This window comes from Zea mays, chromosome 10 (genome assembly GCF_902167145.1).
Source record: "Zea mays cultivar B73 chromosome 10, Zm-B73-REFERENCE-NAM-5.0, whole genome shotgun sequence".
Lineage (NCBI taxonomy): Eukaryota > Viridiplantae > Streptophyta > Magnoliopsida > Poales > Poaceae > Zea > Zea mays.
Genome location: NC_050105.1, coordinates 117,652,405 through 117,679,981, shown reverse-complemented (window position 1 = coordinate 117,679,981; position 27,577 = coordinate 117,652,405). Strand labels below are relative to the sequence as shown.

The 27,577-nt window shown below is 45.9% G+C and overlaps 1 protein-coding gene across 1 annotated transcript; it reads right to left on the bottom strand.

The window, feature by feature from the left end:
- Positions 1-8,296: 8,296 nt before the first annotated feature.
- LOC100280728 (VQ motif family protein) lies at positions 8,297-9,667 on the bottom strand. The gene has a single exon (NM_001165633.2). The coding sequence runs from the start codon at positions 9,630-9,632 to the stop codon at positions 8,730-8,732; it is 903 nt and encodes a 300-aa protein (NP_001159105.2). The 5' UTR covers positions 9,633-9,667; the 3' UTR covers positions 8,297-8,729.
- Positions 9,668-27,577: the final 17,910 nt, after the last annotated feature.

Genomic DNA, 27,577 nt, shown 5'->3' with positions numbered 1-27,577 from the left:
CCATCATCTTCAAATCAAGCATCTCCACCAACCCAAGATGAGGATCAAGCTCAAAATGATGAAAATGACGATCAAGAAGAGCCACCTCAAGAGGAGGACAATGATCAAGGGGGAGATGCCAATAATCAAGACAAGGAAGATGATGAGGATCCAAGACCACCACACCCAAGATTCCACCAAGCGATACAACGAGATCACCCCGTGAACTCCATCCTCGGCGATATTCATAAGGGGGTAACCACTCGATCTCGTGTTGCTCATTTTTGTGAACATTACTCCTTTGTATCTTCTATTGAGCCATACAGGGTGGAAGATGCATTAAGAGATTCAGATTGGGTGTTGGCAATGCAATAGGAACTCAACAACTTCACGAGAAATGAGGTTTGGCATCTTGTTCCACGTCCTAATCAAAATGTTGTAGGAACCAAGTGAGTTTTCCGCAACAAGAAAGATGATCATGGTGTGCTGACAAGGAACAAAGCCCGACTTGTAGCCAAGGGTTATTCACAAGTTGAAGGTTTGGATTTTGGTGAAACCTATGCACCCGTAGCTAGGCTTGAGTCAATTCGTATATTACTTGCCTATGCTACTTACCATGGCTTTAAGCTCTATCAAATGGACGTGAAAAGTACCTTCCTCAATGGACCAATCAAGGAGGAGGTCTATGTTGAGCAACCTCCCGGCTTTGAAGATAGTGAGTACCCTAACCATGTCTATAAACTCTCTAAGGCGCTTTATGGGCTCAAGCAAGCCCCAAGAGCATGGTATGAATGCCTAAGAGATTTTCTTATCGCTAATGGCTTCAAAGTCGGAAAAGCCGATCCTACTCTCTTTACTAAAACTATTGCAAATGATTTGTTTGTATGCCAAATTTATGTTGATGATATCATATTTGGATCTACTAACAAATCCACTTGTGAGGAGTTTAGTAAGATCATGGTTCAAAAATTCGAGATGTCGATGATGGGGGAGTTGAAGTACTTTTTAGGATTCCAAGTGAAGCAACTCCAAAAGGGCACCTTCATCAGCCAAACCAAGTATATTCAAGATATTCTTACCAAGTTTGGGATGAAGGATGCCAAGCCCATCAAGACACCCATGGGAACTAATGGGCATCTCGACCTCGACACGGGAGGTAAATCCGTAGATCAAAAGGTATATCGGTCGATGATAGGATCTTTACTCTATTTATGTGCATCTCGACCGGATATTATCCTTTCCGTATGCATGTGTGCAAGATTCCAAGCCGATCCTAAGGAAGTTCACCTTAGGGCCGTAAAACAAATCTTGAGATATTTAGTTTATACTCCTAAGTTTGGCCTTTGGTACCCCAAGGGATCCACTTTTGATTTAATAGGTTATTCAGATGCTGATTGGGCAGGGTGTAAATTGATAGAAAGAGCACATCAGGGACTTGTCAGTTCTTGGGAAGATTCCTGGTGTCTTGGGCTTCAAAGAAACAAAACTCAGTAGCTCTTTCTACCGCCGAAGCCGAGTATATTGCCGTAGGCCATTGTTGTGCGCAATTGCTTTGGATGAGGCAAACCCTTAGCGACTATGGTTACAAATTAACTAAAGTCCCTCTCCTATGTGATAATGAGAGTGCAATCCGCATGGCGGATAATCCCGTTGAGCACAGCCGCACTAAGCACATAGCCATTCGGTATCACTTTTTGAGGGATCACCAACAAAGGGGGGATATCGAGATTGCTTATGTTAGCACCAAAGAACAATTAGCCGATATTTTTACCAAACCATTAGATGAGAAACTTTTACCAAACTTAGGCATGAGCTAAACATTCTTGATTCTAGGAACTTTGATTGATTCCTTGCACACATAGCTCATTTATATACCTTTGATCCTATCTCTTTCATTTGCTATGACTAATGTGGTTTTCAAGTGTATTTCATGCTAAGTCATAGATTGAAAGGGAAAAGGAGTACTCGGCAAAGACAAGGCTTACACTCCACTCCATCGCATTATTTATCCTTAGCCGTCACTCCGCATCGCTCTTCACTTTGGTATAATCCTTCACTCATATATTATTTGCCAAAGGGGGAGAGAGTTTGAAAAAGGGCTCATATTTCACTCACAAGTATCCGTTTTTGGCGATTCATGCCAAAGGGGGAGAAAGTATTAGCCCAAAGCAAAAGGACCGCACCACCACCAATTTCAAAAAATGTGTTCTTTCAATTTGTATTAAAGAAGTTTTTCAAATTGGTGTCTTATTTTTTATATAATTTCAAATTGGTAAGACCCCTTTCAAAATTAATATCTAAAACCCTCTTGAACTCTAAGAGGAGAATTTCATTGAGGGAGAGTTTTGTTTAGTCAAATGAAAAGCATTTGTAACAGAGGGAGAAAATTTCAAATCTTGAAAATGCTTCTCGAAATCTTATTCATATACCTTTGACTATTTGCAAAAAGACTTTGAAAAAGAATTTCCAAAACATTTGCAAAAACAAAACAAGTGGTGCAAGCGTGGTCCAAAATGTTAAATATGAAGAAAGCAATCCATGCATATCCTATGAATGTATAAATTGGTTTAATTCCAAGTAACCTTTGCACTTACCTTATGCAAACTAGTTCAATTCTACACTTATATATTTGCTTTGGTTTGTGTTGGCATCAATCACCAAAAAGGGGGAGATTGAAAAGGAAATAGTATCAAACCTTTTCCTAAATGATTTTGGTGGTTGAATTGCCCAACACAAATAATTGGACTAACTAGTTTGCTCTAGATTATAAGTTCTACAGGTGCCAAAGGTTCAACACAAACCAATAAAAAGTCCAAGAAAGGGTTCAAATAAAAAGAGCAAAAGACAACCGAAGGCTGCCCTGGTCTGGCGCACCGGACAGTGTGGGTGGATCAACTCTAACTTGCTAGCTTCAGGTTTTCTGGGAGCCACTCCGCTATAATTCACCGGAATGTCCGGTGTAACACCGGACTGTCCGGTGTGCCAGCGGAGTAACGGCTAACTGCGCCAACAGTCGTCTGCAAAAGCAACAGTGAACAGTGCGCGACTGCGTGCGCAGAATTAGAGCAGGCGCCAGAAGGCGCACCAGACAGTGAACAGTGACTGTCCGGTGCACTACCGGACTGTCCGGTGGCCCCACATGTCAGAGCTCCAACGGTCGAACCCTAACGGTTGGGTGACGTGGCTGGCGCACCGGACACTGTCCGGTGGCGCACCGGACTATTCGGTGCGCCCTTCGACAGCAGCCTTCCCCAACAGCCACTTTGGTGGTTGAGGCTATAAATACCCCCAACCACCAACACTTCAAGGCATCCAAGTTTTCAGCCAACACATTCAATACAAGAGCTAGTGCATTCAATACAAGACACAATTAGAGTGAATCAAAATCTCTCCAAGTCCCAATTCCCCTCAAAGCAATAGTGACTAGAAGAGAGAGTTTTGCCGTGTTCTTTTGAGCTCTTGCGCTTGGATCGCTTTTCTTCTTCCCCATTTCTTGTTCTCAAGTTCTTTGTAATCAAAGCAAGAGACACCAATTGTGTGGTGGTCCTTGTGGGGACTAAGTGTCCCAATTGATTGAGAAGAAAAGCTCACTCGGTCTAAGTGACCGTTTGAGAGAGGGAAAGGGTTGAAAGAGACCCGGTCTTTGTGACCACCTCAACGGGGAGTAGGTTTGCAAGAACCGAACCTCGATAAAACAAATCACCGTGTCTCACTCTCCATTTGCTTGTAATTTGTTTTTCGCCCTCTCTTTCGGACTCGATTATATTTCTAATGCTAACCCTGGCTTGTAGTTGTGCTTAAAGTTTATAAATTTCAGATTTGCCTATTCACCCCCCTCTAGGCGACTTTCAAGAAGGCACCACAACTCGGATCTCCCTGGCGCTTAGACAGCATACCCTCGCTGCCAGGTTGTTGCGACACAATGCCTCTGGTAGTGGGTGGAGAGAGCAGTGGCGGGAAACGAGAGGAGGCAAGAGACGACCTGGGGAAGCCATAGAAGGCGGTGGCGGTGGAAGGGAAGAGGCAAGACACAACCTGTGGAACCAAGACGCTGGTGCCAGTGCTGGGATCAGCGGAGAGGGGAGGAGGCAGGAATCTTCCGCGTGCGTGCGGGAAGAACCTCGAGGGCGCGAGAAGGGATCGTGTGTGTGTGTTTGTGTGGGCGGGAGAGCGCGCTACCGGAAGAGGCAAGTGCTGAAGGCTAGCCAACGATAAGCTAGCAACAGGGAGGCGATGTCGAGTGAGTTGCAGTAACAAGGTGCGAGGTTGAAGGTGAGGCCGTTGAAAGTTGTTTTCATGAGTTTTTTCTTTCTTTTACTGAGCCTAGGCCGTGTAGATGGGCTAACTATAAGATTCACACTACACCAAAATAGTAAACTTCCTAGAGCCTAAACCCTAGGAAGTTAGCCCTAAACTCTAGGAAGTTAGCTAAACTCTCGGAAGTAAAGCCATCCTACCGGAAGTTTGGCTCTCGGAATTTTTTTGTCGGAAGTTAGTTTAACTTCCTAGAGCCCTCTAGGAAGTTAGCTAACTTCCTACAGCCAAAGGAGCCTCTCGAAAGTTAGTAGGTTCTCGGAAGTTAGTAGCTTCACGCCGTCAGCGCCGTCAGCTGACTAACTTCCTACAACTAACTTTCTACGGCTGACTGTAGCCCCTAGGAAGTTAGCTGGCTCACTTCCTACGGCTGACTGTAGCCCCTAGGAAGTTTGTTGGCTAACTTCCTACGACCCGATTGACCTCTAGGAAGTTAATTTGATCAGCATTACAAATGATGTTTATTTTTATTTTACACCACATTCCACAACATAACAAATATTACAACAACTATATAGCACAACATATTTTCACATAAAACATCTCACACACAATCACATAACAATATTTAAATCCATAGTCTCATCAATTACATCACAAAAGTCTCATCCATAGTCATAATAAGACACATCTCATCCGGTACTAATAAGAGACAATATAAGTGGATTGCTTAAACTTTTATGTTTTAAGAAAAGTATAGAGCTACCAGTTGCCTCTCGGAAGTTATTTATTTCCTACGGTTTGTTATAAAAGCTGTAGGAAGTTAAAAACCGTAGGAAGTGTATGTTTTTTGGTGTAGTGTCAAGGATCAGATCGGATTATAATCAGACCTTATTTCTATTTATTTTTGAATTAAATTTTATTTAGAACTCTACCATTTGGTGAAGAAGTATTTGGATCGCCATCCATTACCACCCCTATGTGTAGCCATGGTGAAGAAGTATTTGGATCGCCATCCATTACCACCCCTATGTGTAGCGAGTCTATTATTGGAGTTGCTTAAATAAAGAGTCAAATATAGAGCAAAAATTAAAAAGTCATTGGTACATCCAATCGACTAAGTCATGGGTACATCCATTACCACCCCTAGTGTAGCATTTGGACTTTCTTGAGGACTTCCCTATGACGTAGACAAACATTATTAGAGTATAATCCAATTGACTAAGACATGGGTACATCCCTTTTTCTCCTCTTTTTCATAGTTTTCCTGTTTCAACTCAAACCAAGACCAAAATGGCACTTTCACTAGAAACTGACTTAGAGAGCAAACCAAAATGCCAAAAACATTCTAAAAGTGTATGCAACTTATTCAAATAATTAAACTTTTCATACATAACCTTTTTCAACATGTTGTCGTTTCTAGACTCGTTTGAGCTGAGTGTCGGACTTCAGAACCTCAAACTCTGAATCTGATCAATTATGCATCATTCTTGAGTTCCAACAACTTCTAATGGTCACTAAGAACCTTTCCAAACACACGAATTACCCAAACTCCCAATCAAAGTGCGCTTAGCTCTTTGGGCCCTTCTAGGTTCTGACTTTGATACTTTATGCCCATTCTTGTGACCATGGCTATGCAAGAATAGCTCAATAATTTAAGAGGAATGAGGTATGAAATTTAGTGCAACGTCCTAATTGAAATTTTGTAGGAACCAAGTGGGTCTTCCGCAACAATCAAGATGAACATGGTGTGGTGACAAGAAAAATGTCCGACTTGTGGCCAAAGGTTACCCACAACTCGAAGGTTTGGATTTCGATTAAACTTTTGCAACTGTAGCTAGGCTTGAGTCAATTCGAATATTACTATCCTATTCTACTCACCATGGTATCAAGCTTTTTCAAGTGGACATGAAAAGTGCATTCTTCAATGGACCCATCAACGAAGAGGTCTAGGTTGAGCAACGTCCCGGCTTTGAAGATAATAAGTATCCCAACCACGTCTTTAAGCTCAATAAGGTGCTCTATGGGCATATGCAAGCACCAAGACCATGGTATGAATGCCTTAGAGACTTTCTAATGCTAATTCATTTAAAATTGTGAAAACCGATCCTACTTTATTCACTACGAAGATTGATGGAGATTTATTTATATGTCCAATTTATATTGATGACATTATATTTGGTTCTACTAATCAATCTTCTTGTGAAGAGTTTAGTATGATTATGATCAAGAAGTTTGAGATGTCCATGATGGGAGAGTTGAAATTCTTCCTCGGATTTCAAATCAAGCAACTCAAGGACGACACCTTCCTGAGCCAAACTAAGTACACAAAAGACATCTTGAAGAAGTTTGGAATGAAGGATGTCAAACCCATCATGATGACCATGGGGACCAATGGACACCTTAACCTTGACATAGGAGGTAAATCAGTTGATCAAAAGGTATACCGGTCTATGATAGGTTTACTTCTTTATTTATGTGCATCTAGACCAGATATAATGCTTTCAGTTTGCATGAGTGTAAGATTCCAAGCCTATCCAAAGGAATGTCACCTTAGGGCTATTAAGAGAATCTTGAGGTATTTAGTCTACACAAAAAAAATTTAGGCTTTGGTATCCGATTGGTTCAAACTTTGATCTCTTTGGATATTCTTATGCTGATTATGCCAGTTGTAAGGTAGATAAAAAGAGCATATCAAGAACTTACCAATTTTTGGGAAGATCCCTTGTGTTTTGGGCTTCAAAGAAACAAAATTTCGTTGCCCTATCCATAGTTGAGTCTGAGTACATTATTGCATGACATTGTTGTGTATAATTAATCTAGATGAGGCAAACCCTCAAGGACTTTGGCTACAATCTGAACATAGTCCCCCTCCTATGTGACAATAAGAGTGCTAACCGAATGGCTGATAACCCTGTTGATCATGACCGCATTAAGCATATAGACATCTGGTATCACTTTCTAAGAGATCACTCATAAGGGGAGATATCGTTATAGACCATGTGGGCACCCATAAACAATTAGCTGATATCTTCACTATGCCTTCGAATGAAAAACAATTTTGTGAGTTTTGGAGTGAACTAAATATTCTTGATTCTCGTAATATGGATTAAAATATTGCACACATTGCTCATTTATTACACCTTTGATCATTTCTATCTCTTTCAATTGGTACTATTTCAATTGTTCGTATTTTGGTTGTACCAAGGTTCAATTTGTAGGAAATCATCACCAGACCTCACAAGTCCAAGTGTATAAGCTAAACAAGTATTCTACACTTATATGCACATATTTAGGGGGAGGATGGTCTACAACTTGAACTTTTGAGACTAATCATGTTTTCAAGCTTATGTGTGTAGTCTCAAACTAAAAGGGAAATGGAGGTTTCGAGCAAAGGAAAGCGCCGATGAGGACTAGGAGAACCGAGGCCCGCTAAGCCAAGACTTAGCTAGGACTCCACCTCTCAGCTTCTAAGCTCCACTTCCACCCCGATAAGAGATCTGAGAGTCCCTCCTCCCTCTCTCGGCCGCTTGTAACTCTTATTATGAGTTTGATCATAAATGGTGTCGGTAGCGCAAGCCATCGACGATATGATGTAGGGACGTCCTGTTCGAACCATTATAAATTTTGCGTCCTCCACGCACACCCTCCGGAGCCCTGAAACACGCACAAGAAATTTACTTGTCGAACCGAGGTACGAAACACCGACAACACCCATAATTGCACAAGCGCACGGGTAGTTCATATAAATCAACCACACGTACCATAGTAACTTAATTTAAAAACCATCCCGCTCGAGGTCCTTCCTCTCTATGTCCATGTCGTACTGTAATTTTATATATAGAAATATAAGATATAATTTTGCATACAGAAATTCAGGATGCATCTTATGAGCAGACCAAGGCAGTGGACTGACTAACAATGTAAAACGGGATATAGCATAGTTGAATACAGTGTAATGTCGTATTAATACGGGTCGTCCCGTTTTCATTTCGTTTTCACAATTGTCTGGAAATAAGAATACGAGTGAGGTAAATGTAAAAATCGGTGCGGAACAGATTTTGCCCCCAACTGTTTACATAGTGAGTTCGGTTACAACGCACCAGGTCAGCATGACATAATGATAAGCGCATCACTGAGTTAGTAAAGAATTAACAAATCCATCATTAAGCCGACAACAACCATTTCCTTGGCCTACACAAGAGGTGTAAATCTAAAGGAAAAGAAGAAATAAACAAAGGCATGTGGGTGTGGTGGCCGGCCGCTTCTAGTAGTCATCTGCTGCTACTACTGCTACCGGAAAACTTTTTCTGTTCTCACGTCCTTTCTGCACTAATCAAATTAGCATCAGTGGCGGGCCCACCAACACCAACTTGCCCCTACCTTCCAGAAGAGAGATAGAGAGAGGAAAAATTGTGGAAAAATGTCGCAAAAGTTTGGGCCGGCGCTGCATATCTGTCTTGGTTGGACCTGGACGCAAGCGGAGGGGCGCCGAGCTAAAGATCCGGTAGGCTGCCGAAGAACTCCGCGCACGTGGCCGGCGAGGGAACGGTGGGCGTGGCGAGGAGGTTGCGGGGGCTGGGGACGAACGGGTCGCAGTAGTAGGCCGGCGGCGGCGGAGGCGGCGGGCCGTTGCCCGGGCCGGTGCCGGACGAAGAGGCGCCGGCGTTGGCCGCGGACGCTGCTGCCCGGAGGATGGGGCTGAGCTCGTTGAGCCAGCTGATGCTGCCGGGGTCGTCGAAGGGCAGCGGCGAGAACAGCCCGCACGCGGCGGCCGGCGGCAGCGAGGACGGCACCGGGGACAGGATGCCCGGGTGGCGCGCGGGGCCGAGAGCCGCCGCCAGGGTGCCGTCGTCGGCGCCGTAGGCCGGCGCCGCCGCGGGCATGGGGCGCACGGAGCGCTCGATGGTGGCCAGGCGCGCGGCCGGGGACATGGCGGCGGACGGCGACAGCAGCAGCTCGGGGGGCAGGAACGCCTGCCCCAGCGGGACGCCGCCGCCGCCGTCGTCGTCCACCATGTGGCCCTCGTGCTGCTGCGGCGGCGGAGGCGGCGTGCCGGACCCACCGGGGCCCGTGAGGTGCTGCACGAGCGCCATGAAGTCGCTGGGCTTGACGTGGATGACCTTGGGCGACGCGTCGTAGATGATGACGGGCGCCCGCCCGGGGGCCGGAACCCCCGACCCCGAGTGCTTCTTGATGGCGTGCGACTCCGCCCTGACGTTGAGCTTGGGCGGGCGCGGGCCCTGCAGCTGCCGGCGCGGCGTGGTGGGGCGGCCCGACGACGATGGAGGGTCCATCCCCCGCGCCCGGTCCCCGTGCTCCGTCACGGCGGCGGCGTGGGCGAGGCCGTGGTGGAGGAACGGGGAGCGGGGATCGGGCCGGGAATGGGAATTCAGCATGAGGGGAAAGGAAGGGGGGAGGCCGGGACCGGGAGGAGACGGAGTGGTGTGGCCTGGTGGTGGGGTGGAGTGGAGTGCCTGTGGGCGGGTGAGCTCCGGGAGGCAAAAATCAATGCGACGTGTGGTGTGGCTATGTGGGTTTTTTGTTTTACGGCAGAGGTGTTTTTTTTACGTCCGGGTGCATTGGTTTCTGGGACGGCGTCGTTGGAATTGGGAGTGCACGGGCGGCAGCGGCACTTGGCCAGTGGACTCGGCTCGCCTCCGCGTGGCCAGGCCAAAAATGGTAGCACGCGCGGGACGGGCGGAGAACTCGTCCCGCGGACTCCACCACGCGGGTGTGCTGTGGGCTTGTGCACGTCCATTTGGAAGCGTCCGATTCTGCCTTCCTCATTTTGCGGCTTGCGTTGCTGTCTGTCTGTCTGCCCTTCGCTCTCCTTCCTCGTTCTCTCCTGCTGCTACGGCCCGGACCTGACAGATTTCGTTGTAAAACAGGCCCGTCGCCCGTCGCCGTGCGAGTGTACAACGACAAAGAACGGCATCGATATATGGCCCGGGGGGAGGGGGGTTGCAATGCGAATGCGTTGCTAGGTCAAAAAAAAAATTCCGTTCCTTTCGACGACTCGGCGACTCTTTCAAGCCACAACGGAATTTCATCCTCTCCCATTGGTTTACACGAAATCATAACAAGTGATTGGTTAGCTGCGTATACTTCTTGACAGTGTTTCGAAATCACCGGGTTAGTAATCTGAATACTTATTTTGCGCGTATGGTGTGAATCGTGAGCAAGGAGGACACAAAAGTTATAATGGTTTCGATTGGATATTCATACGTCCAGTTAGGCGACTTGCTTTACCCGCCTGCACTGAGCCTGCAACAGCGGGTTACAACTTGATTGAGGGAGAGGAGCTCCTAACTCCTAAGTCTCTGGTGAGCAAGCGAGTGAACGGGAGATGTAGTGCTCTGTGCGATTAGAGGTGTGTTGGCTACTTTTGTGATAGTTTGTTGTCGGTTCTCGATCGTTGTTGTCCCCTTCCATTTATAGACCAGGCAAGGGCCACAAGTCCGAGAGGTTGGACAAGGCGAAAGAGGGTTGGATCTTGTCATGTAGCTCACTGTCTTCTAGAATTCTGGCCGACCGAAGGACTCCTGCGGATGACTGTCCCTCCTTGAGTAAAATGCACTTCCGGTCCTTAAACTTGTCTGTTCATAAACCTTTTAAAAGCATTTCTCTTAAAGACATAATCATTGTTCGGATCTGTATTGTGTCCGAACGGGACGAAACAAATCCTTTAGCAGGTATTTACCTTCTTCCTCGGCATTAAAGTCACATCACAGAAAGAGGGAACCAACACCAAGAGCCAAGGAAGGCCAGAGGCAGGGCCCTGTGAGCATCGCTCTCGCTAGTCACCACATTGTAGCTACTGGCCAAGGCGCCTATATTAGGCTGCGTCGGGAAGATGCAGCGGCGCAAAAGCATCTCACTAGAACCGAGCGTGCGGCGTGGGGACATGTAGCGGGTCTTGGCGGCGATGGCGAACGGGACATGCTGCACTTCCCGTGGGAGTCGTCGATGTCATACCTGTTCGGTGGGCTAGCAGTGGTGTTGGGGCTCTTAGCCTTTGCTCTCCTCATCCTGTCCTGCTCTAATTGGAAGTTGTCTGTGTACGTCGACGCAAGCCATAACCAGCGGGCAGCGGTGGCCCTAGGGGTGGGGCAGAGGGGCGACCGCCCCGAGCCCCCAGATCTATAGGGCCCTAATCCTAAATATAAATTCAACAGTTAGACTATTAGTGTATGACATAATAGTTTAGCAATGAAGTACCAAATAGTTTATTGCTACGACGTGTTCACAATCCGATCTTATCTAAACATGTTAGAAGAAACTTTTAAGGTAATATTGTAATATGTATCTTTTTATTTACTTATTGCTTGACATAAATATTTTTATATATCTTAAGTGCTTATATTGATAATATTTGTATATAAAAAGAATTAGAATGGCCTCTATTTTAAATCTTGTCCCGGGCCTCCAAAATCTAAGGACCGTCATTGTCAGCGAGCCACACTCGTCTGGAGAAGCTACATGCAACACCACAGACGGAGAGAAGGGCTCGAATATATTTACGAGGCCTCCAAGCCCATGATGTTGCTGACGCTCCTGGTGTTCCACGACCAAGAGCTGCTCCTCCTGCGTTCCTAGATCTCCCTACCCTCTCTGACTGCCATCATCGCCTTCGTCTCCAGCGACACATCAGTGTTGTTCGACATGTCCACCATCCTTCCCGCATTTTCGTCCGTGAGGCAATGGAGGTGTGGTGGTCTCAGGCTCTCATCCCTAGTGCATTACCCTTGCCTATGTTGCTTTTCCCCGATCGTCTTTTCTTTCATATGCGCCCGTGTCATCCGTCGATGCTTGTGGTGGTCCCCTGGTGCGACCATCGGAGTAGTGTGGTAGCGCAAGGAGGAGGTTATCAAGGTTGACGAGGTGCGGGTGGCAGAAATGACCTAGGACTTATTGTCCTTGGTGCTGAAGGTCAATGAAAGATTGTTAGAGATGATAAGGAGGATCAACCTTGAAGAAACCTCATAAATGGGCACAAGCTATGAGCCAGGTGTGTGAGATTTTCATCTCATCAAAGACATACATCGACAAGACATTAAGGCTAGCCCCACCATCAATCAAGATGTTCCAGATCTTAACGTTGTTGATGGTGGGGGCCATAATGGGAAGGATCCCTATGCCCCTCATGTTGTGAGGATAGTAAAAATAATCAAATGAGATGGGAGTGTTATACCATTTGAGGGGCCAACATAATGGTGTGAAATTGCAATGTACACCTCTCGATGTGGAACCTTGAGGACACGACAAGAGCACAACTCACCGGAGCCACCATAGATGTGGTCATAATACGCTCTGACTCCTAGAATTTCAGGTTGTCCCTACCCTCGCTATGGAATGGATTATTGACCACCTTGGTGTTGTTTACATTCTTCTTTTTCCATTGTTGTGGGTTGCGTTGTTGCCATTACCGGTTGGGATGCTGCTCGAAGCACTCGGCCAGGTCCTTAATTGCTTGACACTTTTAGATAATGATGTCCTAACTTTTGCATAGGGTAGTATTTCCCCTCGTAGTGCCTTGCGGAACTAAGCAAACATGGTTGTCCTCTCAAAGGGAACCTCATTGCCATGACCAATGATGACCCAGACTTGGGGGTCCTAAGCCCTTGCCCTTCTTATTATAGGAGCTAAGCTAGGTGAGACCAACTTCTGCTAATACAAGTTGCGTGTCATGGGGTGCATGCCATGTTATACCCTGGACGACCCATGCACACTTGTCACTAGAAAAAGGTCTCCCACATCCTTAACATTGTGAGTGTCTTGCTTCTCTAGCATATTCTTATCCTAGATGCCTTGTCGAAAGGCAATGATTATGGAAGCTAGGAAGGCATATAATGATACTCTAGGTTGTTGTTGGATGGCTTGGAGTTGAGACTCTATACCAAGCTAGGAGTAGGTGCCTTTGAAGTTGGATGTGAATTTCTAGTAGAGATCCTTACAAGACCAAACAGAGGCCTAAATGAGGTTCATTAGCCATGACCAAGCAAAATCAATCAAATATACATTGAAGTATTCTTCCATGACCTATTCATCCTTGCTAGCAGCATGGATTACAATGCCATATGTTGGTAGGAACTTGGTGGGATTGATGGTCCCAACTATACTTCTTTAGAAGATGATGTTGAAACTTTTGTGGCCACACCACCTATTGGAGCACTAGTGTGAGCGCCATGCACTCTACACTAATGAGATGGATGACCTGAGCAATCTAGTCCCCAAGCAGAGCACACCATTTAGGGGTAGTTGGATGTAGGCTCCATAGTCATGATGGTGATCACACAGGTATTCGATCACAGAAAAAACAAATTTTGAGAAGAAAGAGGGAGAAACCAAATGGTGACTTCACAACTTTTCTAAACTAGAATTTTGAAGCGAATAGAATTAGTTGGTGCATACCATTCTTACCTTGCGAAAAATATAAACAAACAAAGATTCCTACCACTAAGAATAAACTTTAAATTATGGAGGATCTTCACCGGGAATCTCATCAAAATGTTTCACTTTTCATCACTTGGTTCCCTGTTCGTTCATCTTTTTCAATCATGTGCATCTTTTTTATAATTTAAAACTGACATACACTAGGAGCAAACTTATCAGTATATTTTATTTGTTTTGTCCATTAATCACCAAAACCCTCAAGAGGTTGATTGCACTTACATGGGGTGAAGTAGTGGCGAAAGCCTTGGTTGCTGCTGGTCGCTGAGGCCCTCGCCTAACATTATCTCTTGTTGCGGTTGCCTACTGGATCGAAGGTCCCTTCGCTCGCGGACCTGTGTAACTGGTTAGAAAAAAACGAAAGGTAGGGCCTTCGGCTTGCGATCGAGGTCGAGTTCGTGCCTCTGCCCAACAGCCTCAACGTCGTCCAGCTGAGCGTCCTCGTCCTGCTGTGTCTCCTCCATCCTATGGGTGCTCCTTCTCCCCCTCCTCATCCTCGACCTCATCCCACCACCCACCATCTTTGTCCAATTACCTGCAATTTAGAGTAAGCAAATAAGTATAGATAAAAAATATGTATTTAGAAATAGATGTGAAATAAATAAAATATAGCATTACATCATTTAAAAATAATCTTCGTGGTCGAGATTAGCCAAATCATAAGTTTCATCATCACTATCAATCATTTCATAGTCAACACCATCTGAAGTCGCAAGTTCATCATTATCATTGCCTAAATGTAGTCCTTCAAGCATTTCTATGTCATTCTCATTTTTCACCTCATTGTCATCCTCATCAACAACCATTTCAATATCTACTTCCATTGCGATTGCTTCGGTTAAGTCTATCTCAAATTGCCCTTCTAGCCCATCTTCTTGAAAGGAGTCTCCGTCATATTTTTTGGGGTCTAAATTATAATCTTCACCGTCTGAAACATGTAATTTACCGTGTGGTGATACCTTATACACAACATCCTAACTCTTAAGATGTTCTTTCGTTTGGCACGCATATGTGAGATAATACACTTGTGTGGCCTGTTGGGCCGCGATATAGACATTGTCTCCTGCTAAGATGATCTTGTCGAATTTCTACTAGCCCAATATTAGAATGTGTCTATTTCGTCACTTCAGGGTCAAACCAATGACATTTGAATATCACTAGAGTAAGAGGTTTGGAACCATGAAAAATGACTTGTATAGTTCTTCAATTCTTTCATAATACTCGACCTCGTCAAGCCCGATCGTAAAAACTCTAGAACACATGATTTTTCGATTGGGTCGACTTTGGTCGTAGCTTGTTGTGCGAGAACGATATTCATTAACGTCATACCTAGAAAATGTCCTAACCATATAGGCAAAGTCGTTGGCTACCTGTCTCAACTTGACCGAGTGCCCGATATTTTGCACTCGACAAAACTCTAGGCACTCGGTAAAGAACGTGTTTCCAGTAGTGATGCTAGAGTTTTGAAGGGCTCGCCGTGCTTGGCGTTGCACCTGGAATCCTACCCTTTGCTGATATTGCATGTCGATATTCGACAGCCAAACAAGATCGATCATGATTTGTTGATCATTTTTGTTCGTCGTCTCAAATCGTATCATACCATACGTAGAGACACGAGAAAACCTCTTGCTTTGCTCATTTTTGCATGTACTCTTAGACCAAGAGGTTTGATATGTAATTGAGTTCCTCAAAATGGGTTTTTGGATAAAGAGATATGTTAGGGTAAATGTACATTTTGTATGAACAAAAGCAACATTAATTATTTCACGTGTTGATCGATTTTTTCTAAATCATGCTCAAGTAACTATTGATGTAATGATTTGATAAATATATATTAATAGCCATCATATTTGTGTCATGTTTAGTACGTTGCCTTAGATCGTTTCCAGCGGTTTACCCATATAGTTACCCAAAACACTGTTTTGCACTATGGACTGTAATGGTTGTAGAGTGGAGTTTGAATATGGGGATAGAGATGGATAAGTTGTTGGAGATAGTCTTACGTGTTGACAAATTATAGTTAATATAAGTGAGATGAGATCTGACATGTACCTTAATTTTGCAGCATGACAGTTTGGCAGAATAAGCTAGTTGGACTTTGATATACAATTATAAGCATTTTTTGTTATTTTGTAAATTTGAGTATGCAATCATATATGAATGTTTCAAGGCCCGCATAAATAAAATAGGGTTTATTATTAGCTGCAAATAAAAATTAAGGGAGCAATAGTCAATGTTTTGATCTAAGACTAACATTTACATAGCAAGTGAGCATAACACAATTGAATGGGTGAGAGGTCTGGTCATGCATCCAAATACCCATGTTAAGTTCTCTTTTAAATGGAATTTGGGTGCCAATTTCTCTTCTCGAAGGACTGGTTAAGCGATCTGAGGGAGAGGTGAATGGAAGCCACAAACATTTCGCAATCAAGAGCACCATGACTTCATTCCCGAACCCAAACCAAACCTAGAGGGACACCAAAACACTCCAAAAGAGAACAACTCAGTCGGAAGTAAATTTGTTGCTCCAATCAAGTTCTTGAGAAGAATATGAGCTAAAATGGACAAAATAACATGATTTGGAACCCAAATATTTAGTGAAAACTACAAAGGAAAACCCTCAAGGACGAGTGGAAGTGTTGGGCCAAAGTTTGGCAGTGCCACTCGTCAAAAAATTGTTAGAACAACCTCAAAATTTTCATGCAGGTTGAGTTGAGGGAGGAGAAGAGATTTGTGAAGTTTGAGCAAGAAAAGATCAAAACTCCTTGCGTGGCAGTACCGGGCAGGGGAGCGGCATTGTTGCGCAGGCAAAACTTCACAGAATTTTCTGAAATTTCACATACAATTTGCATAGGAGAAAGAAGATTTTTTGTGAAGTTTTGTCGGCGTTTCGAACCCGGGGGGTCCCTGGACCGACGAGTAAATTGTCGCCACGTGCCCCAGCCCAGATGGGTCGGCGCGAGACGGAGCGCGAAGGGGGGAAGAGAAGCCGGAGGGAGACAGGCGTGAGAGGTGAAACCCGCGGCCTTCGTGTTTGTCCCGCGCCCAGGTCGGGTGCGCTTGCAGTAGGGGGTTACAAGCGTCCACACGGGAGGGAGCGAGCGGCCCTGCGCGAGCGCCGTCCCGTCCTTCTCCGCGCGGCCAACCCTTTGTAAGAGGGCCCTGGACCTTCCTTTTATAGGAGTAAGGAAAGGATCCAGGTGTACAATGGGGGGTGTAGCAGTGTGCTAACGTGTCTAGCGGAGGAGAGCTAGTGCCCTAAGTACATGCCATCGTGGCAGCCGGAGAGGTTTTGGCACCCGGTTCGTGTGGTGTCGTGGCCGTCGGAGGAGCGCTGGAGCCTGGCGGAAGGACAGCTGTCAGGGTTGTCGAGTCCTTGCTGACGTCTTCTTGCTTCCGTAAGGGGGCTGAGAGCCGCCGTCGTCATAGAGCGTGTGGGGCGCCATCATTACTTGTTTAGCGGAGCGAGCCAGATGGGACGCCGGTCTTGTTCCCAGTAGCCTGAGTCAGCTTGGGGTAGGGTAATGATGGCGACTCCTATGACGTGGTCGGTCCGAGCCCTGGGTTGGGCGAGGTGGAGGCTCCTCCGAGGTCGAGGTCGAGTCTGTCTTCCAAGGCCGAGGTCGAGTCCGAGCCCCCGGGTCAGGCGAGGCAGAGACCGTCGGCTGAGGCCAGGGCTGAGTCCGAGCCCTGGGGTCGGGCGAAGCAGAGTTCGTCGTCTTTCGGGGCTGAGCCCGAGTCGGAGCCCTGGGGTCGGGCGAAGCGGAGTTCGTCGTCTTCCGGGGCTGAGCCCGAGTCCGAGCTCTGGGGTCGGGCGAAGCGGAGTTCGTCGTCTTCCGGGGCTGAGCCCGAGTCCGAGCCCTAGGGTCGGGCGAAGCGGAGTTCGTCGTCTTCCGGGACTGAGCCTGTCGGGGACCATAATTAGGGGTACCCTCAAGACGCCTAATTCTCAGCTGGTAACCCCCATCAGCATAAAGCTGCAGAGGCCTGATGGGTGCGATTAAGTCAGGGATCAGTCCATACGAGCGACTTGATCACGCCTCGCCCGAGCCTAGCCTCGGACAAGGGCAGCCGACCCCGAGAGACTTCCGTCTCGCCCGAGGCCCCCCTTTAACGGGGGACACATCTCCGGCTCGCCCGAGGCCTTGCCTTCGCTAAGAAGCAACCCTGACTGAATCGCCGCACCAACCGACCGAGTCGCAGGAGCATTTAACGCAAAGGTGGCCTGACACCTTTATCCTGACACGCGCCCCCCGGTAGAGCCGAAGTGACCGCCGTCACTTCGCCGCTCCACTGACCGGTCTGACAGAAGGACAGCGCCGCCTGCGCCACTCCGACTGCAGTGCCACTTGACAGAGTGAGACTGACAGGCAGTCAGGCCTTGCCGAAGGCGCCATAGGAAACTCCGCTCCGCCCGACCCAGGGCTCGGACTCGGGCTAAGACCCGGAAGACGGCGAACTCCGCTCCGCCCGACCCAGGGCTCGGACTCGGGCTAAGACCCGGAAGACGGCGAACTCCGCTCCGCCCGACCCAGGGCTCGGACTCGGGCTAAGACCCGGAAGACGGCGAACTCCGCTCCGCCCGACCCCAGGGCTCGGACTCGGGCTAAGACCCGGAAGACGGCGAACTCCGCTCCGCCCGACCCAGGGCTCGGACTCGGGCTAAGACCTAGAAGACGACGAACTCCGCTTCGCCCGACCCCAGGGCTCGGACTCCGCCCTGGCCTCTGCCGAACAGCCTCCGCCTCGCCCGACCCAGGGGCTCGGGCTCGGCCTCGGCAACGGAAGACAGACTCGACCCCAGCTTCGGAGGAGCCCCCACGTCGCCCGGCCTCAGGCGCGGGCCCGCCACGTCAACAGGGAGCGCCATCATCACCCTACCCCGAACCGACTCGGGTCGCAGAGAACAAGACCGGTGTCCCATCTGGCTAGCTCCGCCAGATAGGCAATGATGGCGCCCCGCGTGCCCTGTGACGACGGCGGCTCTCAGCTCCCTTACGGAAGCAGGGGGACGTCAGCAAAGACTCGACCGCTCCAACAGCTGTCTCTCCGCCAGGCTCCGTTGCTCCTCCGACAGCCACGACATCATACCAGCAGGGCGCCAAGATCTCTCCGGCTGCCACATTGGCATGTACTTAGGGCGCTAGCTCTCCCTCCGCTAGACACGTAGCACTCTGCTACACCCCCATTGTACACCTGGATCCTCTCCTTACGCCTATAAAAGGAAGGACCAGGGCCTTCTTAGAGAAGGTTGGCCGCGCGGGACGAGGACGGGTGTAACACCCTAAAAAATAAACCATTTTTATAATCCAAATATGGTATGTCCTATGGATGATCGGAGGCCGTAGATGTATTGATCTCATCAAGATGATTCCGATCAATCACTAGTTTGCCTTGTTTGGAGTCCAGATGAGTCTTTTTGAGTGCCGGTTGATCTGAGCCATTGGATATTAGGATTGTGGAAGTTTTCTTCTATTTATACCTCCCTAACCCTAGAAGCCACGTCCTCCCACCCCTAGCAGCCGTCACCCTTTTGTGCCTTGCCCCAAGAGAAGAGAGGAAGAAAAAAGAAGAGAAGAGAGGGGAGATGAGGGCATACCGTCGCCCATCATCGTCGTTCCTCTCCAAGAATTGGTTGGATTTCCTTTCCTCTCTCTCTTTTATCCACTTGATGAATGCTTTCCCTTGTTTTGGATGAGTTTTAGGCCCTGCAATTAGTTTTTTTGGTTAGATTGGATGGGAGATTAGATTTTAATCTCGAAATTAGTTTCTGCAGAATGGCAGATTCAATAGTTTCTGTTCATGCCAGTTTTCCGTGGTCTTAGTGGCCTCAAAAAAATAAAAAGTCTATCTATGAGTCGTAGATAATTTGTAGATCTTTCCGTGACCGTGAAGAACACCTCAATCGGGTATCAGATCAGAAAGTTATTGCAGTTTGATTATAGCAGTTTTTCAGTCTCATAATTCTGTACAGAATCTGTTCTCTTAAGCTTTAGGCAGATTTATCAACAGAATTAAACTTTAGGATTGTAAAAGAAGTTGTAGACAATTTCATAAGCTTTCCAGATTGTTAAAGAGCGCATTCATATGAATTATGAAAGTCCAGTTATGTTTGTTTTACTGTGGTTGTTCCTGTTTGCCTGACAAAAATGAGTGGGTCTGTTCACTGGTGGGTTTCATATAGTAAATAGCCAAATTGGCTGTTCCAACTATATAGACATTTGTAGAGGGATAAAAGTTCTTACTGCCAGCAGAATTTCATAATTTTTGGTTGAGTAGTTTGGTAGATATTGAATTTTAAAGTTAACTATGCTGCTGTCTGAAACAGATTCAGACATTTATCCTATCAGATGTTTTAGAACTTATAGATGGCAGAATTTAATTATCCATTGAATACCGAAGTTATAGAATATTTTGTGTAGACACTCATAGAGTATTTGTTTAATATCACCACTGTTATAATTTTAAAGATACAAAATTAACAAACAACGCTGCTGTTGTTTGGCATGTGGTTCAGGGTGGGAGTCTTTCCACCGGGATTTGGTTTCAAGTGTACGAGCGATTTGTTGATTGTTAGCAAATGTTTGTGAAATATTTGTACTAATTTTTATGCTCGCTAGCAGGTGGCTACACTCTGGATCATGCCTAGTACATCTTTCTTCTTCGATGAAGGCAAGTGAATGTAGCAGTGGTTGCTACCGTTTTGACTTGTTGTTTTTTTATCGCCTACGCTCTAATATTCAGAATTATGGAATTCTTTCATAATTGAACTCTATGGTGATGCTTTACTTGCTTGTATTATACTGATGCTCAATCATATATTGATGATGATTATGGTTCGAGTATGACCCATGAGATTAATTTACACCCCTGAAGGCAGATAAAGTATTATTTAAGGTTTGTATTGTATCTGAAGGCAGATGAAGTATTATTTGAGGTTTGTTTTGTATCTGAAGGAAGTGAAGTATATTGATAAATGCAGAATGCCATATGCATTACATTATTCATTTGCATCTGAAGTTTGGTCGTGACCTATGGTCCGACCGTACCGGTACAACTTAGCATCGTACGTTGCCCGAGGAGGGGTACGATGCGGCTTCATACCCTTAGAGGTATGAAGGCAGAGGACATATGCATTGCATTTATATGCATTCATTGAAGTGATATTAGCAGATGATGCGGTTTTATACTCTCAGAGGTATGAGGGCAGATGACCTACACATTGCATTCCTATGCATACATTGAAGTGATATCTGCAGGTATTGTTGACGCAGGGAAGGGTTATACAACCTATTGTGGTTGTTCGAGGAAATGAGATGGTATTGGTTATATTGGGACTATTGAGTTCTATATCTACAAGTATTTCTGATCTCAATTGGGATTCCTTTAAAAATGTTGTTTAATTCAATTTGTGGTTTAAATATCTCGTCAAAATAATTTTCTTGTTGAGATGTATCATCTCACTCTTGCATTACTCAATGCAGGTATTTGATTCATGTTGGGAATGAGGGAAGTAGCAGCACGTCCACCTTCACTATTATAATAACGCTGCCCAGTTGCAGCCATGATTTAATTAGAAACTCGATGTCAAATGATGTTTGTTTTTTTCTAGTCGTGTGCACTTGTTAATTCAGTTCATGTTGTTATGTTTAACTTTCCTTTGCTAGCATATTAATAATGCTTAGTATGTTTTTTGTCATGATATATGTTTATACACTGTTGCCCCTCGTTTATGCAATCTTTCAAAGGAGATGCTGCCAAAATTTTATATATGGATGTCAGATGTGTAGTTCAGTAGCATTCCGGGGTGTTTGTGGACTCTGGGGTGTTACAGTTGGTATCAAAGCATAGGCTTTAGATTCTTGGCAATTTGAAGATAAATTTGATACACTTGCACATATAGGAAGGGTATGGGTTCAAATATCTTTGATATATATTAGTGTCTTTGAAGTGCAGATGACAATAATTTCACCCCTCCCTATTCCTTTACGGTGATGTGGTAAGTTGTTTATGACTTAATGCCTAATATGTTTTATCTCTAAATCTTTATATTGTTTTATTAATGCGATTGATATCGCTGGTCTTTGGTAAGATCGAAGTTGTTATTATGCTTGTGATATACAAGTATGCCTATGTTGTTTTCATCATGTTTTTCGTGGTTGAGTTTTATTGCAATAATATTGTTATATATGCTTGATTGTGGATGTTCCTAAGAGGAGTGTGAATTGCGTGTTTTGGGTTACAAGGTAACCATTAATTTGAATTTAAGTTGTTGAGTGGTTGGTGGATAGTTCCAACTATTTTTGCAAAGAATGATTGTTTATGTCGAGAAACCAGTTCTGAAAGAAATGAATATTGATACTTTTATATGAATTTTGGGGAAGTCTTTACATAGCCATAATGGCTTACATGTCTCTCTTCTATTATGTGTTTTAGTAGCCACAAAGCCTAGAGGTGGTTTAAAGTGGTTGCATGTTAGTCATGCTAGTTGTAGAATAAATCTCTGTTTTTCTTGATCCATTGATTATGTATTAATACGTTGAGGATCAGATGGTTCTCTCCCCGATGCATGCTGGTGGAGCCATTGTTGGACCACCTATCTATTGGTTTGAATGAAGTCATTGCCTAGCCTAGAGTTGGTTGTGTGTGGTTAGTCACCTATTCCTAAATGATGTGGTTTTTACAACAACTTGAGATGTTTGTCAAATGTGTGAAGGATTACGGGGTTATTATTGACCTCGTATATCTGGTACTTTGAGTGCATCATATGATAGAATGAAATGTAAGTTTCTGAACTACAGTAGATGAAGACTTATATTATTTGTAGGTTAACCTTACTAGTTTGGTTATTTTTCTTAGTTGAGTTGTTGGATGAAGTATAGCGACATTGGTTAAGCAAGTATTGTGTTGTTGTTGTGCTATCGATGCTCTTTGTGGAGTTTTTGGCATTTCTTCGATGAAATGTGTCGCGCAGAATGTTATGGGCTTCTTGTCGGCTTTATTGCTCCATTAGTTCTGTAGACTTTCTCCCTTTTGTGGGGTGCAAAGAATGTTAGATTACATGATTATCTTTTCATGATGACAAGAACGGGGTTTAGGAAGATTAGGAGTTTTGTTTCAATAGAACTACTTGTTTTGTGGTGCTGTGAAGTGAGGTGTTTGATCTTCATATACGTTCATCTGGTGTGGATGTTTTACCATTGAATTAAAATGAATTGTTTAAGTTGGTAAGGGTTGTGCTTAGTGCATATTACCCCTTCATAAAAGAGTGTCGTTTTAAGACATTGATGCTGATGTATGGTTGCATCCAAATTCGATGTTGTGAAATCATAGTGTTGATCGCATCTATGACTTGCTTTGAGCTTCATTGCAGGTTGTTTCATGCTTGTTGTCAGGTTGTGTAGCTTCCTTAGACCATTAGTCCGAGGTAGAAGTTCTTGGGTTGATTAATACCAATAATGGACTCATGTTTTGAATGGTGGTGCTATTTGGGGTACCTTGGATGTTTTGCTTGGAGTGGTCGAATTCGAGGACGAATTCTTTTTAAGGGGGGTAGAATGTAACACCCTAAAAAATAAACCATTTTTATAATCCAAATATGGTATGTCCTATGGATGATCGGAGGCCGTAGATGTATTGATCTCATCAAGATGATTCCGATCAATCACTAGTTTGCCTTGTTTGGAGTCCAGATGAGTCTTTTTGAGTGCCGGTTGATCTGAGCCATTGGATATTAGGATTGTGGAAGTTTTCTTCTATTTATACCTCCCTAACCCTAGAAGCCACGTCCTCCCACCCCTAGCAGCCGTCACCCTTTTGTGCCTTGCCCCAAGAGAAGAGAGGAAGAAAAAAGAAGAGAAGAGAGGGGAGATGAGGGCATACCGTCGCCCATCATCGTCGTTCCTCTCCAAGAATTGGTTGGATTTTCTTTCCTCTCTCTCTTTTATCCACTTGATGAATGCTTTCCCTTGTTTTGGATGAGTTTTAGGCCCTGCAATTAGTTTTTTTGGTTAGATTGGATGGGAGATTAGATTTTAATCTCGAAATTAGTTTCTGCAGAATGGCAGATTCAATAGTTTTTGTTCATGCCAGTTTTCCGTGGTCTTAGTGGCCTCAAAAAAATAAAAAGTCTATCTATGAGTCGTAGATAATTTGTAGATCTTTTCGTGACCGTGAAGAACACCTCAATCGGGTATCAGATCAGAAAGTTATTGCAGTTTGATTATAGCAGTTTTTCAGTCTCATAATTCTGTACAGAATCTGTTCTCTTAAGCTTTAGGCAGATTTATCAACAGAATTAAACTTTAGGATTGTAAAAGAAGTTGTAGACAATTTCATAAGCTTTCCAGATTGTTAAAGAGCGCATTCATATGAATTATGAAAGTCCAGTTATGTTTGTTTTACTGTGGTTGTTCCTGTTTGCCTGACAAAAATGAGTGGGTCTGTTCACTGGTGGGTTTCATATAGTAAATAGCCAAATTGGCTGTTCCAACTATATAGACATTTGTAGAGGGATAAAAGTTCTTACTGCCAGCAGAATTTCATAATTTTTGGTTGAGTAGTTTGGTAGATATTGAATTTTGAAGTTAACTATGCTGCTGTCTGAAACAGATTCAGACATTTATCCTATCAGATGTTTTAGAACTTATAGATGGCAGAATTTAATTATCCATTGAATACCGAAGTTATAGAATATTTTGTGTAGACACTCATAGAGTATTTGTTTAATATCACCACTGTTATAATTTTAAAGATACAAAATTAACAAACAACGCTGCTGTTGTTTGGCATGTGGTTCAGGGTGGGAGTCTTTCCACCGGGATTTGGTTTCAAGTGTACGAGCGATTTGTTGATTGTTAGCAAATGTTTGTGAAATATTTGTACTAATTTTTATGCTCGCTAGCAGGTGGCTACACTCTGGATCATGCCTAGTACATCTTTCTTCTTCGATGAAGGCAAGTGAATGTAGCAGTGGTTGCTACCGTTTTGACTTGTTGTTTTTTTATCGCCTACGCTCTAATATTCAGAATTATGGAATTCTTTCATAATTGAACTCTATGGTGATGCTTTACTTGCTTGTATTATACTGATGCTCAATCATATATTGATGATGATTATGGTTCGAGTATGACCCATGAGATTAATTTACACCCCTGAAGGCAGATAAAGTATTATTTAAGGTTTGTATTGTATCTGAAGGCAAATGAAGTATTATTTGAGGTTTGTTTTGTATCTGAAGGAAGTGAAGTATATTGATAAATGCAGAATGCCATATGCATTACATTATTCATTTGCATCTGAAGTTTGGTCGTGACCTATGGTCCGACCGTACCGGTACAACTTAGCATCGTACGTTGCCCGAGGAGGGGTACGATGCGGCTTCATACCCTTAGAGGTATGAAGGCAGAGGACATATGCATTGCATTTATATGCATTCATTGAAGTGATATTAGCAGATGATGCGGTTTTATACTCTCAGAGGTATGAGGGCAGATGACCTACACATTGCATTCCTATGCATACATTGAAGTGATATCTGCAGGTATTGTTGACGCAGGGAAGGGTTATACAACCTATTGTGGTTGTTCGAGGAAATGAGATGGTATTGGTTATATTGGGACTATTGAGTTCTATATCTACAAGTATTTCTGATCTCAATTGGGATTCCTTTAAAAATGTTGTTTAATTCAATTTGTGGTTTAAATATCTCGTCAAAATAATTTTCTTGTTGAGATGTATCATCTCACTCTTGCATTACTCAATGCAGGTATTTGATTCATGTTGGGAATGAGGGAAGTAGCAGCACGTCCACCTTCACTATTATAATAACGCTGCCCAGTTGCAGCCATGATTTAATTAGAAACTCGATGTCAAATGATGTTTGTTTTTTTCTAGTCGTGTGCACTTGTTAATTCAGTTCATGTTGTTATGTTTAACTTTCCTTTGCTAGCATATTAATAATGCTTAGTATGTTTTTTGTCATGATATATGTTTATACACTGTTGCCCCTCGTTTATGCAATCTTTCAAAGGAGATGCTGCCAAAATTTTATATATGGATGTCAGATGTGTAGTTCAGTAGCATTCCGGGGTGTTTGTGGACTCTGGGGTGTTACAACGGGACAGGCGCTCTCTTGGGGCCGCTCGCTTCCCTCACCCGCGTGGACGCTTGTAACCCCCTACTGCAAGCGCACCCGACCTGGGCGCGGGACGAACACGAAGGCCGCGGGATTTCCACCTCTCTCACGCCCGTCTCCGGCCACCTCGCTCTCCCCCCTTCGCGCTCGCCCACGCGCTCGACCCATCTGGGCTGGGGCACGCGGCACACTCACTCGTCGGCTCAGGGACCCCCCGGTCTCGAAACGCCGACAGTTGGCGCGCCAGGTAGGGGCCTGCTGTGTGCTGACGAACAGCTTCCCGTCAAGCTCCAGATGGGCAGTCTCCAGCAACCTCTCCGGCCCGGGACGGTGCTCCGTTTCGGGAGTCTTGAGTTCATGTCCTTCGACGGCAGCTACGACATGATACTCCTTCCACCGCCGCGCGACAACGACAATGGCGGCCGACAACCCGCCCGCCGGCGGCGGAATCGACGACATCTTCCCCGCGTGGTGGAAGAATAACATGCGAGCTCGCCCCGTCCTCTCCCCCGCCAACGGAGGAGGAGGCGGGGCAACCAAGGCCAAGCGGGAGGCCGCGCTTCGTCGGCCGTCGAGCGAATCGACGTTCCCAGCGCCCCAACGGAAGGCACGCCGGGCGTCGACCTTGCGTTCGAGACGAAGGCAAGCGCCGTCCCCCCGCGAAGCACTGATCCCGAGCAAGAAGACGACGCCAGCGCGCTCGCGGAGGGCTTGCAGGACGTCGCCCTTGTACCTGAGACGACGGTGCAACCAGTCCCCGATGTGACTACGTCGCTCCTCATCGACCAAAAGGTACGGACTAATTCCCATCCTACGTCATTTCGACTCGGCCTCAACCCGCCTAGCGACCTCGCTTTGGCGGGCACTCTCGTTGAGGCGAGTGCAACCCCACTGGGGTTTCGTGTGCGGTCGCCTTGGGACCGATTGACGGACGTCTCGACCTACGGGCCCTCTGGGTCCGAGGAAGATGACGCTCCCAGCATCTGTTGGGATTTCTCCGGATTTGGCAACCCCAGTGCCATGCGGGACTTCATGACCGTATGTGACTACTGCCTCTCCGACTGTTCCGACGGTAGCCGCAGCCTTGACGACGAGGACTGTGGCCCAAGCCGCGAATGTTTCCACGTCGAGCTGGGGGATCCCTCCGAAGGCAGCCATCTTGGCATGCCGGAGGACGGTGATCTTCCTAGGCCGGTGCCTCGTGCTGACATCCCGCGGGAGCTAGCTGTGGTCCCCGTTCCGGCGGGGGGTCACGACCCACAGCTCGAGCAAGTCTGCGGGGCACAGGCCAGGCTCGACGAGGGAGCAGGAGTGCTTGAGCCGGTCCGCCGGGACGTCGGGCAGGTATGGGCGGGCCAACCCCCGGCCGGAGAAATACGTCACTTGCCCCAAGGTTTCCAACACCGCGTCGCCAACGACGTTAGGGTCAGGCCGCCGCCCGTATCCAGCGGGGTCGGTCAGAACCTGGCAGCCGCTGCGATGCTCCTCCGCACGATGCCGGAGCCATCAACCACCGAGGGTCGGCGAATCCAGGGAGAGCTCAAGAATCTCCTGGAAGGCGCTGCGGCCCGACAGACCGAGAGCTCTGCCTCCCGAAGGCAGGGGTACCCCTCGGAACCTCATGCCGCGACTTCCCGATTCATGCGGGAAGCCTCGGTCTACACCGGGCGCACGCGCAACACCACGCCTGCGGCCCCGGGCCACCTCGGCAACGAGCACAACCGTCGCGACCGTCGGGCCCATCTCGACGAAAGG

Coding starts and splice junctions, on each gene's coding strand:
- LOC100280728 (NM_001165633.2), bottom strand. CDS start 9,632: ATGCTGAATTCCCATTCCCGGCCCGATCCCCGCTCCCCGTTCCTCCAC.